The 16,726-nt window shown below is 39.1% G+C and overlaps 1 protein-coding gene across 4 annotated transcripts in view; it reads left to right on the top strand.

Annotated features, from left to right (window-relative positions):
- MESR6 (misexpression suppressor of ras 6) overlaps positions 1-15,938 on the top strand; it is a 564,119-nt gene extending 548,181 nt beyond the window's left edge. The window contains exons 7-9 of one of the 4 annotated variants that reach the window (XR_004581823.2): positions 6,209-6,427; positions 8,261-11,785; positions 12,861-15,938. Coding sequence is in view for 1 of the 4 variants with exons in the window: in XM_034327697.2 (XP_034183588.1) it covers positions 6,209-6,427; positions 8,261-8,390 (349 nt within the window). In the remaining 3 variants the exon portion in view is untranslated. Of the gene's footprint in view, positions 1-6,208; positions 6,428-8,260 lie in introns of all 4 variants that reach the window. The other 3 variants (XR_004581821.2, XR_013062752.1, XM_034327697.2) reach the window with 3 other exon arrangements.
- The last annotated feature ends 788 nt before the right edge of the window (positions 15,939-16,726 follow it).

The following is a 16,726-nucleotide window of genomic DNA, read 5'->3' as shown; positions in this document are numbered from 1 at the left end:
AGCAGGGTTTTTCATATGCGGGCCGGTTAATTCGTGCGAGATCACGTCTGATCCACCATGTGAACCATTTCTGAAGTTCTATATTTAGATCGTTGACCAAAAACGAGGGTGGAAGACACGTATGTCTGTTTTTCCTATTATTTATAATATGGAATTGTATTCTTCTAATAATTTATAATTTAAATACATTTATATTAATGAAATTGATAAAAATTAAATAAGTGTAGTGAATACACCGAAAAAAATTGTTAAATAATTATCACCTTAATCACTCTAATCAGCAAGTATTTCATGTTTAACACCTATAAATTAAATTAAATATTATTTCGTACAACATATGTCCTCTAATTTTCATCAACTTCCATTTTCCACGGTTTTGCATAAAAAACCATATCATTTACATGACACCCCGTATATCTATCCACTAACCATGGTAATGAAGATGACCAGCAAAGAAGAAGCAGTTTGCATAATATCGGAACTACAAAGCAAGACCGTTCACGATGAAAGTCTCGTACAGGTGGATCGATTCGTGTGTCGTTAAGTTAATAATTGACCATAACTATGCACCTTCGGATAGAAAGCAAGGAAAAAAGCAAAACTCTACTAATCGATGGTCAGGCGTTTAAGAACTTAACATTTTTCCCCGGAGGCTGAACGGCGGGATATTTAGCATACTAAAGAAACCACCCGCGGGGTACCCTGGTTCGTTTTAAAAACGAGTTCGAGGATGCAGCTTTCGAGCAGCATGCAAAAAAAAAGAGTAAAAGAAAGAAAGAAAGGAGTAAGTTAATTGGGCGAGTCGAATCGACGAGATGTTAATAAACGTTCCTTCGAAACCGAGGTACCTTTAACTCGGAAGACGAAAAGCCGACAATGAATACGGAAAGGCTAAATCGTTCCTATCGTGTCGCGAGAAGGGTGAAGAAGAAAAATAAAAATGAAAGTAAGAAAGAAAGGGAGAAAAAGTTCGACACTCCACCCCTTTCGTTCGGTCCGCCCTCGATCAACGATAATTACATTAATTTATTCCCGATCCGCCGCAGAAATTCCAGATCTTTCGAGCTAATTACGTTATTAAACGAGGCTTCGCCTTCTCTGGATTACGTCTCTCGATAAAATTCCTCGAGGAGGGCAAAGGCGAACCAACTTCTCCGTTTCTTCTCTCCTCTACCACTGTTAAATTGCAATTTGTACGAATCACAACCGCAGAAATGCACCCCGACAAGGACGGGGAAGGAAGTGGAGAGTTCTTAAAAAATTATTACTACCAGTCTCCCCTCCCCCCTCCACGGGATCGATAGACGACGAGTGACAAAAGGAAAGTTCGTTAAGCCGTTCCCGTACAAATCGTCGATTGCGCTCGCAATTAGGAGAAGCGAGACTCGTTAAAACCAGGGTTACTCCGGTTTTAGCGTGGGACTTCTCATCCCCCTGAAACCTCGATGGACGACCGGGCGATATATATTTCCTGCACGGATCGTGTCTTGGAATAGGTTAAGACAGCTGATGGTTGGCATGTATCATTTACATAAGGTCCTGATTTAAGGATCACGGTTCTTCCTTTCTATGCCGAATACGCGCACCCTTACACGGTTACCAGCATGAAATTCATAATTAGCCGGGCCCGGTTTTATGCAAATGATCGAAATAATACCGCGGATGCGCATCGCATCGTATCGTGTTACTCGTCTCGTTGAATATTCTCGGTTGGTAGCAATATAAATTTCATGGTAGCGTTACGAATAAAAATGTTGTGTTACCGATATCTTGCGCCATTTATCGGTCAGAAAATTGTTAACCCCTTCGAAAAGTGGATCTTATCGCAAGGCGATACTTAAGAGACGAAATTTAAAAACCTAATCGATTGTGAAAATTGATAAAATTTACAATTATCGTGAGTATTAAAACTTCGTCTGGAAAGGGTTAAAGGGTTATATCAAAGTTGATGCAAATAAATTGCTAGTTATGATCTGCACGACGAATGAAAAGAAGCTGGAACGAACAGCGAGGAGGAAAATAAGTCTTTAATACCGGTGGAATGGTTCTGCATTCAATTATCAAAGCAAAGAGACGAAGGAGCCAGGGGCGAAACGGGAGAACGAAGAGAAAAAACAAGAAGAAAGGCGCATACGTCGAAATGAAAACGGCCCTTTGGAATTTCTAATGAAGTGTGTGAACTTCAACCCGTTTCCTAGGCGTAACCTAATTAAATCCCGAACGCGTATGCAAATTTTCGCTCAGCAGGACACGCAAAGGTTAAAGCCAGCCTCCCTTCTCGACATTCTCCCTCTTCTTCCTTTCTCTTTGTCGTGCGCAGGGAAAACGTTTCCGCGACGATTTTTGCACGACACGCATTCGCAGTCGTCGTTGTCAGATCGACCGTTAATTAATTAATTTCATGCGGAAGGGGTCGGCAACGAATTCCGTTGCGCGAATGTAACGTTCAGTCGCTGTTGAAAGAAACGAGAGGAGAGTTTCGGATTAATTAGCTTTCGGTTCGAATGGACGGAAACATCTGTTAGACGTTTCTCTTCCTTATTTAACCCTTCTTAAAGAAATTATCAAACGACAATTTTATTTAATAAAACCTTTCGTATTTCGATCAGGAAAAGAAGATGGAAACTCTTTGAAAGAAACCTGTGCTCGTCGTATCGCCAATGATCTCTTTAAATTGGTGTGCGCTATATCAAAGTGCAACCTGCGCGTCCCACGGTGCAGCTGAATGCATCGTGTATCGACAGTAGTGTCAATGGTATTCGATGGGGATGAATATCTATTGATTGGCAAAGCCACCCTTCAAAATCACCTCGATATATAGGCGTATACCTGCCGCAACCCTCGAAATATGTTCATGCTACCTGCGAGTATGCAGCAAATTGTCCTGTTTTCAGAGCCACGTGCCATGAGTCAGGTACATCTGATATCGAACACAAAACATGGTCCTTTTTGACAATTGATACTTGTAATCACTGTATATCAGCCTTAAAGTAATACCTGCAATTTAAGATAAAAAGTGTCAATAGTACTTTGCCTCTTTATTATATGTACTTAATCAAATTCTTTTAAACAAAAGGTTTTTATGTATTGAAAAATAATATCTAAAGGAATAGTCTAAAATTTAATTATAACTAAATTGCTGTTATTTTAATTATAGACAGAAAATTAAAAAATTAAATTAAAATAATAATTAATGATATATCGGTCAATTTAATATCACATTAAAAAATTTCTTAATGGTTTGAACTGATTTATGGTTCAAATAAATCGCTCAAATAAAAAGCATTCTATGCCTTCTCACGTTTAGAACGGTGATAATTACCTATATTCCATCGGAATCACTGTGATTAGTATAATACAGATGATAGTAGAAAATTGCTAGGGGAATAATCTGCTGCGATATCTCATTAAATTTAAGAGGAGAACCACAAGCCATGAGTTAACTCAAAAATGATTGTGTATTAAGAACCACAGTGCTAATTTCAAACCCAGATAATGGTCTGAAAAGTTATACATTCACAAAATCATTATTATAACACATACAAATATTTCTTGAATAATAAACAGTATAATAATTATTAATACTTACTGATGATATTTGTTAATATGTTGCCGTTAATTTCCAAAATGATACACTATGAAAGTCCCATTTCCTCGATGGACCCACCGATCAAAAAGAATATAATTCTCATGCATCTCGCGTGGCATCGAAAGGGCTGTATCATTTATTGCACCCTCTCCTCTCCGCGTTTTTTTCCTCGCAATAGATGAACCTAAAAGCAGATGTCACGGGTAGAATCTCAGCAACGCTTTCACGCTTCCAATTCTATCTCTATGATTCATATTTTTCTATCGGTAACCGGTTCTGTTTTTTTTCCTTCATTTTTTTTTGTCTTAACGCAATTCAACATGAAAGGTCGGCCAAGGGAATCATAGAAAGGGAGAAGAACAGAAAGAGGGCGAGATTCTAGGGAGAGACGATAGCTGGAACAAAGAAAGATGTGGAGGATAACGAGGAAGGAAGGGAGATACGAAACTGGTCGACGCAGCTACGTCGAATGAGTTAACGGACAATGGCGGTCCACGTTAAAAAAAATAAAGGAAAGAGGGATGGAGAGCGATGGAAGGGGGCCCTCATTACGAGGGGCGCCCCCGGTGTATTTGTCGATAAGGGGGCCTATATGCAAATGGCCGTCCCTCGCCACGACGACGGAAAAGAAAAACTTTCTCTCTCTCTGTTTCTCTTGGTACACGAATAATGCCCTCTGACGGTCTAGCAAAGTAGAAAAAGAGGGGTATAATGTATCGTAATCAGATGATCAATTATTAAGAGCGTGGCAAAAAAACAACGAGGGTTGACATACGACTGACAGGACCGTCGCGTATCCGGATACGAGGGGGCCTTTCGTTCTCTTTCACTCTCACGATTTTCGATCTTCGCCTTTTTTCAACGTAATGGATACTTTTAATAATTTTTCATTATCTTCTTCAATATCCATTTAGATAATATAAAATTTCGATTTTTAAATTTTATTTTTTGAAGGAGCCATTTTTTCGTTACTAATTGTATAAAATTTAGTACGTCGAGATATCCAATTATAATGTATGTACATTTTTTTACCTTCAGCTTCGAAAATATTCACGTTGATATGAAATTGTACGCATGAACAGATCCTGCTCACGAGGAAACCCGTTCGGAACATTGTTTAGAGGTTCTGCATAATAAATGTATCGCTTTCTTTGGGTCTCTCCTGCATAACTAAGCAAACTTCCTAGACATGTGTGTCGAGTACGTTAGGACAATACCCCTATATCAAGTTACCAATTTTTAATGGATGTGGATCGAGTCGCGATCATGCGTATGATCAGAGGTATAAATTCATCGAGGGTATTTAACACGTTCATTCTCAGATGTTCTTTCTATTAAGTACTTTCTATTATATTATAAGTAAAATTATTAATATAAATAAATGTACTGAAGGTCAGAAATCTAAATTCCACTGGAGACAGAAGAAACTGAATTTAAGTACCGTGCGTCGCCGACCTTCCGGACGGATTCTTGGTACCAGGAAGAATCTGAAAACGGAGGAAAAAATATCGCTGTTTTAAATGTATAATTTCGAGAGTTAATAAAGCATAGTTATTTCACCGAAAAATCAGGTGTTCGCATATTCGTCCAGTTTGTAACTGGTACAACATACGGGACCGGTTTCGTAGCCTCGAGAGAACCGATCGTTACTGACTTCGTTACACAACTGTTAGGATAATCTGCGGTGAGAATCATGAGCCGTGATACATGTACACAAGTATGTATAGGTATGTCCAGGCTAGGGGTGAGGGCAGGTGTACCTTTCAAGGGAATAATTAATATTCAGCGAGGAAAAAGTGGGCGATGGTCTTCTCTTATGAACAGTTAGCGCGTTAGCAAACGGGCATACATCGCTTCTAGACACGCAGCTGGTCCTGGATAAGAAAGACTTTCAGGCCAATTATGTTCCTCTTGTCGATCGTTCTTCTACCATAATTGTTTAACGTTTGATCCGCGGGCTGGTACCAACCTCTGCTAAATTTTATCCGTAATTCTTGAAACTCTTTAAAAATCTAGCCGAATCGATTGCTCTACAATGTTTTAACTTGTCAACCAGGCTGATAAAGAATTTTTCTTCTTATCGCAAATGGACTTTAGAATGCAATTCTATGAATAAATTGTAATCTACTAACATAGATACCGGTAATCTTTCTGTAAAATCTCGGTGGTCTTAATAACGAAAGCGTGTACAATATAGCTAGGTAGCTTGAGCGCAGGACGAATTGCAGCTGCAGAAAACGAGGAAAACTTATGATCAGATAAGGTCGAAAGCGGAGGTGAGAACGGTATAAAAGAGATAGAGAAAAAGGGATGGAGAGAAAGCAGGAGTACAAATTACGACCACCCGGAACTGGTCCCGTGGCCGTGTTAACTTTCGTCGCGTGCGTTCGAGAAATGCCTCAACTTCTGTACCCGCGTGTTATCGTCGGAGCATTATAAACTTTCCATTGCTCACTATTTTCCTCTTATTTTTGCATATTTCCTTCTATTATTTGCAATGCGTTAAAGAATTTTACATAACGCAATTGACACGATATTTAAATAATCCACATATGGACTATGCGAATCATGGAACGCGTCATTGGAATTTATTCTAATTGTATCCTCCTTTATTTTCAGATACGAAGCAGTGGAATTAATTTATCGTGAGTTGACCAGCGTGTACAAGCAATCGGAAATCGATTGGAAGATAATACACGATGCAGGCTGCACCAGAGATGATACCGATTTACCTGATCACGTTACCAAGCCGCAAGATCTCGATCGCTTGATTACTGGAACGTTTAGATCATTCTTGGCTGCTTTACCAGCTCCGCCGACCATTGTAACAATTGCAAGGTAAGGAATAAGAAATTAACTATTTTTTTCCTTCAAATGAATTAAAGCATTGTTTTAATTCCATTGGGAAACACAAATGCCATTCAGGACATCAATGATTTCCACTAAAGTAAAAAATATACTTCAAGAAAATTCTAAGTATAAGGTTTAAGTTGAAAAATAAAGAAAAAAAGTTCAGCCGTGAAATGTTTTTAAATCGTGTCAAATTGAATTCCAAGGCGATATTCAACCTTAGCGAAAGTACTACGTCAGGGTCGCAGATGGCGTGAAAGAAGATGCTGGGAGGGTTGGAAATAGAGAAAAAGGGAGGAACGTAGGGGAGGTATGGTTGGGCCGTCCGAAGGGTGGGTTCATGGACGTTCGGATACCATGAAGCCCCACCCTTCATGTGGGCAAGGGGTGGCCCCGTAAGGGGTGCACAAAATCAAACCCCGACCTTTCGGCACTCGTTGTCAGATGTCTCTGTCTTCGATGTCCCGCGACAGATGCTAATTATTCCTTTATCTTTGTTCTACGCTCTAGTTGGTCGGTTGATTAAGGCGAGACACGGTAATCCGTTTCTCAATTCCGTCCGCTCGTAATAAACGCAGGGCTACGACGGGAAATTGTAATTTGTGAAACACACACGGTAGATGAGACACGATATTAATGTGATCACCGGGAATATTCATCGGGGAGTATAAGCACTTTGAACGTTGTCATTTCTTTAAGCATCGTCTGTTTAATTTTTATGTCTTTATTTGCTGGATGTAGATATATGTATATTTCTAGGTAATTAATACAAAACGATTAATACTATTAAAACAATCCTTTACTATGATTCTGAAGTTACATAATACTGGCTTTAATGAAACAAGGTGACAGATATATTAATTAGGAAATGATTGATCTATTTTATAAATTTTTGGATTTTCGTATACATAGTTTTTAGAATTGAAAAAACAAATTTCTTTTATTAATATAACTACTTTTTTATTAGATGAAGTATTAAAATAAAGAATTATTTTTGTAAAATTAAAAGAACTCTACTATAACTACTAATAAAATAAACCATCACACAAAACTTATTGATAACGAAATTATAGCTCTGAAATGTAAATAAAAATAATAACGTCAGGTGTAAACAGTTGATTTGGCGCCATCTCGTGATAAAATTAAGGAAACAGTATTTGAACTTCCGGCGGCGTCAGAAAAAAAAATCGATTTCATCCTACTCGGCCCATTTACAACCCTCGATGACCCCTTACTCTCCACCCTCGGCACCCCTAGCTTCCGGGGAAGACGTGGAAACGCCGCCGGATGTCGCCTCTGGACGGTACCGAGGTTCTCTTGCTGTTTGCCAGACAGCGATTAAACAGAAATAAAGAGTCACTTGAAAAAAAGGATATTTGCTTTAGGTGATCGTGGATTTTCCATAGCTTATGCTTCGGCAAATTGAATCGTGTTAAAGAAAAAAGAATAACAAAATAAAATATACGTGTAAAAAATAAAATAGATCAAAGAGGTAGAACTAGAAACATTGTCCAGATTGCAAAAAAATTAAACTGAGAATTTTATGAATGAAATATTACTTTAATTAGATAAACCTGTATAACTTCATTTAATTTTCAATTTTTGAGTTATTTGTAACTTGTTTATTAAAACATTTTATTCAGTTATATAAAATAATGGACAAACAGCAACAAATAAATTATGAATTATTCAAATTAAATTTTAATTCACATGCTGCACTCGTTCAAAGCTAAGAGCTTATAATATTTCCAGTTCACTAATGAATGGAAACTTTCCATGACAAACGATAAATATCAAATAAATGTAATTCTTATTTATCAGATCTAGCGAAGACGAGTACTGTCCCATAGAAGACGTTGATCAAATACAACTAGGAGTTCTCGATGAACTTCGTCAACGTCTGGAAAACGTCGACATCCAATTGGCATACCAGGAAGAGGAAACGCATTAAGTATTTCAAAATAAAATATCCTTCCCCTTTCATAATGTATGAAACACTCATTTTAATACAAAAAAGGTTTCCATCGTACCATCCAGTCTCGTTAATCTTGTTTCTTTGCAACCTTTACGCCGTTTCTTCAAAACGAACCATCCGGTCAAGCACCATTGACGAAGACCAAATGAAAAGCTGGTAAATATCAATTACACTTTCCCAGAGGGCAAAGAGAAACAATCGTAGTTATCAGAGTGATATAGATGCAATCGATGGAATACATCAAAAGATCAGAAGACGAAGAGGAAGAAGGAAACTGGTACGTCTTTGATCACAGCGACGATTTACATAAGATCGGTGCCACTGGTCCATTATAAGAAGCGAGCACAATGCCAACCAGAAGGTTAGCATTTTTTTTTTTTTGCACCGAATACCCCTTCCACCCCTCGGCTCTTTCCATCGGTCCACCATTTGCATACCGTAGGCTAGTTTCCCACACGTCTTAACAGCCATCGCTCCTTCTTCTTCCTTTCTTCTCTCCCTTGTTCACTTCACAATCCTTTCAACTAGCAAAGACAAAAAAGTCTAAGAATACGAGAAAAAAAAACATCCTTCTTCCAAGATGCTGGCGTTTCCTGGCGAAACGCTCCTGCGTGCGCTATTCAAAGCTGCAGTGTAAGCGTTTTTGTTTTTGCTATTGAATCTTGACTTGACAAAGAACGCGGAAATCCTTGTTAAAGGAGTATAAAAATCGGGGGTAAGATGGTCGAAGTTATGAAATCCATAAGCGACGGTATTTGTGCGAAAGGTACACTTTAATAATAATATATTATTATAATTATTATTATTAAATTATATAAATTATTATTGAAATATATGATTATAAATTTTGCTTATGTTCTCACGGATACACACCTGCTCTCTTTCCGTATTATACCACAATTACCAAGTCACTTCCGGCTATGATAGAAACTGGAAACCCATAATATTCCAAATGAAAAGTAACACATTGAATAGAATGAAGTAGCCGAATATCCATTGGTACGTGATTCACCATACGTTCCCAAAGGGCTAGCCAAAATGATTCAACAATTAAGTGATCGTAGAATCGTGTAGTTAAGGGTGGCGGCACACAAGGTAACGGACGATAACGCGCGAATAAACGTTAAATGGACAAGGTGAATGCGGAAGTGCGGTTTGCAAGGAAGGGTGGTACAATTTTAAAGAACCGCAAGGAAAGTTTACGAGCTGCCAGGTTCGCGTAATGACTGTCGTTAAAGCACGGGTGCGGACCTCTCGTCGGAGAAGCAGACTTTTGTATGCTAATGACAGGGTGGTCCGATTTCAACCACCCTGAGTAAAAAATCTTAGGGGTCAACAGACCCATCGTTCGGCCGAGTTTTAAGTCTCCCTCGAGTACCATTGACCTCGAATTAAAAACAGGCTCGACCTTCGACCCGTCGAAAACTTTACGACCAAACGTACTTCGGCCAAATTCATTGACTAACACTGTACAGCCTTCAACGAATGTTCCTTATTCGTAGGAAATTAACTTTCTGTAGGAGAACCGGTGCTCGCGGCATCCGCTGTGCGAGCTTCACGAGGCCCTCGGGACAACTGCGTACCATTCGCTCAAGTAATATCTACATTAATATTCATTAAATCGAACCGACTGCGTTTATTTAAGGGAGGTGTATACTTATGTTTCAAAATTTCGAAATTTACGATTTTTGCATTTTTTAATATTTTTAATACGTCGATTTTTATACGTAATATTTTTAATAGTTCTATGCATTTCTTTTTATACTAGTTAACAAAAATATATTTTATTTTTCGGAGATTGTGATGCTTTTTTATATTCAAAGTATCTACTGTTGTGTTGTATCGTGTTTTAAAGGGAGAAATAGGAAAATAGAATTATAGGAAAAAATATAATAGAAATTATTATTTCACATCGAGCTGTGAACGTAATTTTAAACGTCTAATTCTCTGTCACGTCTGCTCGGATTCCATTCACCCAGGTGACACCGTAACCTTGGGTTCCTGGGGAATTATTCAAAACCAGGCCTGGCTGGCAAAAGTACAACCGTCCCTGGCATCGTAATCCTGTATCCGATTTGCATGAAAGAGAAACGCAAAAAAACAATGGTGACAGAGTATAACGAAGAACATCGATAAATACTTATTTCAAACAACAAACTCTGTCAAATTTTACAATTTGCTTAAAATATTAAATATTCTTAATTTAATTCTTAAACAAAGTAACCACCATAGTAGTTAGGGATTAAAATGAAAAGTCTAAAATCTCTCATTTTGATGAGTTTAATTACTCTACTGTTAACAAACAGAAAAAGAGTTATATTGAAAATTTTTAAATCACTTAGCGACAATTCGCTGCCTCTACTAAAAACAAGTCACACGTCGTCCCAAAAAACCATGCCACCCTTTTCCTGGCATACCTGGCGATTATGCGCGTGACGAAAGAGATCTTCAGAGAGGCGAGTATGTTAATCAGCAGGCATAATGCGATATCGATACGCCGTCGAAAGCCAATTATAGCACGGGGATCCGTCGCATTTGGTATACGCTGTTTCATCTCTCGAGAAACGTCTCCGTGAGACGCGCATAAAGGGTCGCACAGGCGACACATCGGTGAGAAAATGAATAGCAAATAGAAAAAAAATAGGAGGAAGAGCGAAAGGATGGGGCCCTTATAGACAACGCTATAGGCGGAGACCTCGTTGGCCGTTGTTCGAAAGTGCTATTTGTATTTATTCGGGGCCTTTGTTCGTGCCTGGAGGCTCATGGGGAGGAGGGTGGGGCAAGCAACGAGAGGGAAAGAGAGAAAAAAATTATTCAAAGACGAGACAAGGGGTGAGGTCCACTAGTCGTTACGGGGCTACATAACGTTTCGGTCGAAAAAATTGTTGAACACGTGAGTTTCGGTGTATTAAATTGAATTCCTTGTTAATTAAAATATTCGCAATACTGTTAGTGTAAATAATTTTCTTAAGAGGGTAGCAATAGGCATTCGACGTAATTTTGTAAAAACTTTAATGCATGATTTTTCCAAAAGTAAAATAACTGGAAAAGTGTTATATTTTCTCTATATTAAAAAATGCAGGTGCATTGTGAAATGTCAACGTTATGCATTTAAGGGTTAAATTTGATTGGTGAAACACAAACTGGGAGGAGAAAAAACACGTGAACATGCAATAAAGTTAATCCCAGGAATCGAATTACAGGGAAGTGTTCGCTCCATCATGCAGATTCCCTCGTTCTCGTCGGTGCAGTATATGACGAGATGATTCTATGTGTGTGTGCGTCTCGTGCAGCGGATGCAACTGCGAGTGGTCAGTAGCTCGCAAAACGACTGACCGCTCGGTGCATCCTCTTGCCGCTTCATAAACCTCGTGAGTGACACCGATACAAAACTACGTATATTTATTTTTTAATTATCATAAAAACATTTCGCTCGTCCAAGTGTTAAATTCCGTGAATTTATAAATATAGTGACTCTCTTTTTCCTGTGTCATACAAAATTTAATTGTAATCCGTTGAACGTTAATGAAAATAAAAGGAAGTTAGTTATTCGTGTAACAAAGTTTTTAATCATTTCTACATGCTTCAAGTTTATATTCCATGCGGTATCCGGCACGCTTTTTCGACGAGAACGGACAAGTAATTTCATAATGTCACAAGACGAAGTTGTGACAGTTCTCTTACATGGTCGAGACACGGTAGGAGAAGTTTCGTTATAAGTTTTAATGGTACATAAATAAACGGCGACGTTGTAATAGAGTTTCTGCAGGACGAGTTTCCCTGGCTGAGATTTGATGGAAAAAAAAAGAAATAAGGAAAAAAGGTAACACGGTTTCGTTATAAATATTCAATCATAACCGTGACATTTTTCTCTCTCGATGCGTTATGTGAAAGCTGATTCACTGATAATCTCGAATTCACAGAACATATGCTGGAATTACAAAAAGCAAAGGTCCGTGTATCCGTTTCGTCGAAATTAGAGAAAATTAACGAACCGTCTGCACGCTATCATTCTAAAAACACGAACCCCTTGCGCGTTCACAGACTCGAGCTTCCCCTTTAATGCAACGCGGACGAATTTCGAGCGAACCTTTAAACCGCGTCTATTGATAAACCATAATTAAGCAAGTTGTGTAATAAGCGACGAACAAGGTAAACATCGTCCTAGTATAATGAACCAGTTTCGAAGTACAGCAATTTAGCATTTCGGGGCGATAAATAGGTAGAAGGTTCGAAAGACGACGAGATGGAAAGATTTTTCATTTTCTTTCCATTTTACTTGTTATTCAATCGCGCGAAGTGAAGCTGCCAGAATCCATCGGCGATAAGAGCGGCGTAGGGTAGGAAGGGATGAAAGTGGTTGGTGGGTCTAATACACGCGGGGGTGCGTGTAATTCCGAGGCCACGCCATATTTTAACATCGTTCCGAGTTACATTATGTTTCAGCAAAATGGTCGGCGCACACGTGGCAGCGCCGTCGACGTGGAGGGTGGTTTATCTCGAATACACAATCCCACCCCAGGCCACCCTCTCCGCTGCGAGTTCGCCGGAAGGGTGGAGGGAGAGCGGACCTGCATGGAAGGCGTTTCAAGGGGAACCGGGTGAAAGGGTGGAGGTCGACGACGACCCCCCGGCAACCAACGCCCACTACTAGCCACCCTCCTCCCCACCCTGTTAGCTTTCGCGACGTCTATAGAGGGGAGGAAGGGAATACCGGCACGGTACGCGAGCTAACGACGTTCTTTCGCTTTTCCCGAAGAAAAGAGTGAAATGGAGCGAGCAGAGAGGAAAAAGGGAGTACAAACCACGTTTCCACTCTTTCTTTCTTACTTACTCCATCGTGCTCCGCTTCTTTGTGAACATAGACACGAAACTGGTGGGAGGAGGTGGCTGCACCAGGTAATGATGTACCGCGGTAAATTTCCTGCGGAAAATTACCCTCGCAGTTGGCCGCGGAGTCACGGGCGAAAGGTGATCATTTGCTTTTTTGTAACGCGCTCGCAAACATACGTATAGCCACGACCAAAGATGCAACAATGCCGACGCGATTTATTCAGTTATTTGATACGAGGATCCACATTCAATTTTCGGGTTTTTTACCAAAACTTTTGTTAGTTAATAGATGTTACATTTGTCACAATGTTATTTTTAGTAGAAAATATAAAAGGGGATTTTTAAAAAATGAATTAAATTGGAAGATAGATATCATTGTGATAGGAAAATTTTCATTTATTCGTCTATTACATTTCATCTATTAAATTAGAAAATATAAATTTCAAAGATTGTAACTAGTATACGTTTATGTGGATCTAATAATTGTTAGAATGCATACATATTGATGGCATAAGTATTAATACATTTGCAATACTAATTTTATCAAAGTTTCTATTACACATTATATATATTCTACATATTCTTGTTAATTAAATATTAATGACACTTTTAAAAAAAAGAAAAAAATGTACACGTCTAATTACTAACAGTATACGAACACTTATGCCACTCGCTTTAAACAAGGGCAGACAACATCATTGAAATCGCAGTCCTTTCAACTGTCCAATTAATTCGTTCGAGTAGTATTGGAGAGGGAAAACAGGACATCAGGTAAGAAAGAAGAAATTCTTTCCTCTATCGAGCAATGTATGGAGACTACTCGAAGGCGTATCGTGAACGAGACAGCCGATAATTTGTTTTGGGCCTCTTCTGAACAGAGGTACACGAGGAAGCGAACTTTGCATTGTTACGGAATCGAGTGTCGTATTCGCTGACTGCCGACAATTTCGAAGTTTTAATTTGAGTTTGAGGATTCATTAGGGACATTATGCTCCACCCGGCAAACTTCCAAACAGCCACGCGAACGCTAACCCCCCTCTTCGTCTTTCGTTCGAAGTCGCCCAAAACACCCCCTGCTACCACTCGAATCACAGAGCACAGATCGAATAATTCCGGAGTCGCGGATCCTGTCCCTTTTTCTCCATTATCCAATGGCAACTTTTTCTTCGAAAGACATCGAATTGGCCGCTTAACGATGCGACACTTCGAAACGCAAATTCACGGTAATCAAACGTCGCGTTTAAGAATATTATTGCATTTTATTGAAAAATTTGAAAGTAATTGCAAGGTAAGCAAAATTAGTGGTGAAATAAGTCTATAATCCGTCTAACTAGACGAGTCAATATATGTTTACAAATTCACGCGCTCGAGGCAGGGGCGAAGCACAGTTGTTTTCAGTTCTTCAAACGCTTCGGTCGAAGTCTGTATACTGTGGAGTCTGCTTCGAGCGCGTGAATAAAATTTTTTCGCGTAAGCTTTCTTTTTTAACACGTTGACTGCCACAGTCAAAGTGGGTATGAGTTGTGGGACGTATTGAAGCTCTAATTATTAAGAATAGGAATAGTTAATTTTCAAATTTCATATATTTGATATTTTACATTATTTGTACAATAGCAATATTATTTAAATTAATGTTTTTATATTGTTTTCGTTTAGTTATTCAGGCACGTGTAATTTGCGGTGCCGGTCACCGGTGGCCCCCATGGCATTCACCGTGTTAAAAGGGTAGGGAAGCATGTACTACCTAAATTTTGTCTCTAAATAAATTCCTTCAATGCTTTGACCCAAAACAAAGGTAAAAAAAAAAAAATGGAATTTACAACGTATTCGCTATTTCAATCTCCTAAATAAAATATGGATCATCAGTCAGAAGGGCTCACAGCTGTCGTTCACTTTCACCTATCGCGCTATCATTGATCCTCCCTTTTTTCAGATGAAGGTATCCGTCGGTGGTGCCAAGATCGCAAGTGAATCGATACGAGAAGTAGATGTACAGAGTCCACCGATGGAGAGAACGAGAGAGGATAGAAGGGCGAGGGTGGATTTTGAGGGAGATGTTTCGTTCGTAGGTTTCCTCTGTCCCCTCTCCCATCCAGAAGTCCCGCAGCATAATCTCCGTCCCTCTGGCCCGTCTCTTTCGCATCCCTCTCCCTCCGCACAGGCTGAAACACGCTCATCCTCCGTTCCGACCCTCCACCCATCTCCGGTGTAAAACTCACCCCTAGTGGCATGACGTAAACGCCAGAGAAATGGGCTGGAGGGGCTGCGAAAACGTGGCGTGGGCAGTGACGCGTGTGCACGCAGGAAAACTCTTCTTATTTATATGCTCCATGCTGCCATGGCGAATCGATATTTCGCATGAGTTCACTTGGAAAAAAAAAGGAAGGAAGAGGGTCACCCCCGTGCGACGGGGGCGGAGAACGATTTCCTTTTCCGCTTTTAGCCGAACGATGGCTACTTTCTTATGTATCCTGTTTTTCTCCTCGCCCTGTGCGACGGTAAAACTGCGAACGACTGTAAACTTTGATTTTAAACCCTGGATTTCCTCTTTTTTTAGGGAATTTATTTATTTAGAGTCGCATGCACCTCGTGGTTGGATTAACTACGTTATACTAACTTGTTATATGGTACTATATAATATAAATAGAACATTAAATTAACGAAATCATAAAATAAAAATGAGTTACTCCATTCGGTACTCTTAATTATTTATAATAGAATTTTAGGATTTTTTAATAAATAAGGTATATATCAAATATTTACAGAAACATTACATGGACTTAATGTTTCCAGTTCAATAATATTCTATTGTGTTGCAATCAGATATATTTATTTTAATTAATTATAATACACCCTAAGTCTATAGTTCTATTCCTTTTCAGCTAAAATCTCTTATATTCATAAAATGAATCCTCGTGATATGATATATTAATACAATAATTTAATAAATTAATTCTTTCATTTTGAAGAACGTTATCATCAACGACTGAATCATTTCCCCTAGAAATTATCTAATGTTTCTTTTTACTTACATGCAATGTAAGTTCACGGAAGATTCTTACGTGTCTTACATACGATTGGTAAGATTAATCAAAGAACGGAAAGTCTGGAGGAATAAAGAGAAAAAGGGGGTGGCCAGAAAGATACGAGGGTGGACCACAGTGGGAGACGGATGAAACGTAGTTGGTTCGTATCAGCATAATGTAGATATCTATTCCTTGCCTCTTCCGTTAGCTTCGAGGTTTGGAGATGGTCGGAATACGGGACGGGGGATGAAATTGGAATGAAACTACCCGAAGTAGCAGACGGCCCCGCGGCTTTCCAAACCTGGAGAAAGATTAAAACGCGACCGAATGGATGCGAAAGAAAGTTTCGTCGTCGAACTATACCCCATTCGAAACTATTATGGAACCGATTTCACAATGTACGTGTACAGTTTGTTTAAGAAGGCTCGAATCCATTCTATAACTATAACACAT

The sequence above is a fragment of the Osmia lignaria genome, chromosome 9 (genome assembly GCF_051020975.1).
Source record: "Osmia lignaria lignaria isolate PbOS001 chromosome 9, iyOsmLign1, whole genome shotgun sequence".
Lineage (NCBI taxonomy): Eukaryota > Metazoa > Arthropoda > Insecta > Hymenoptera > Megachilidae > Osmia > Osmia lignaria.
The sequence above is the reverse complement of the archived record's forward strand: the minus strand, read 5'-3'. Positions and strand labels throughout refer to the sequence as shown.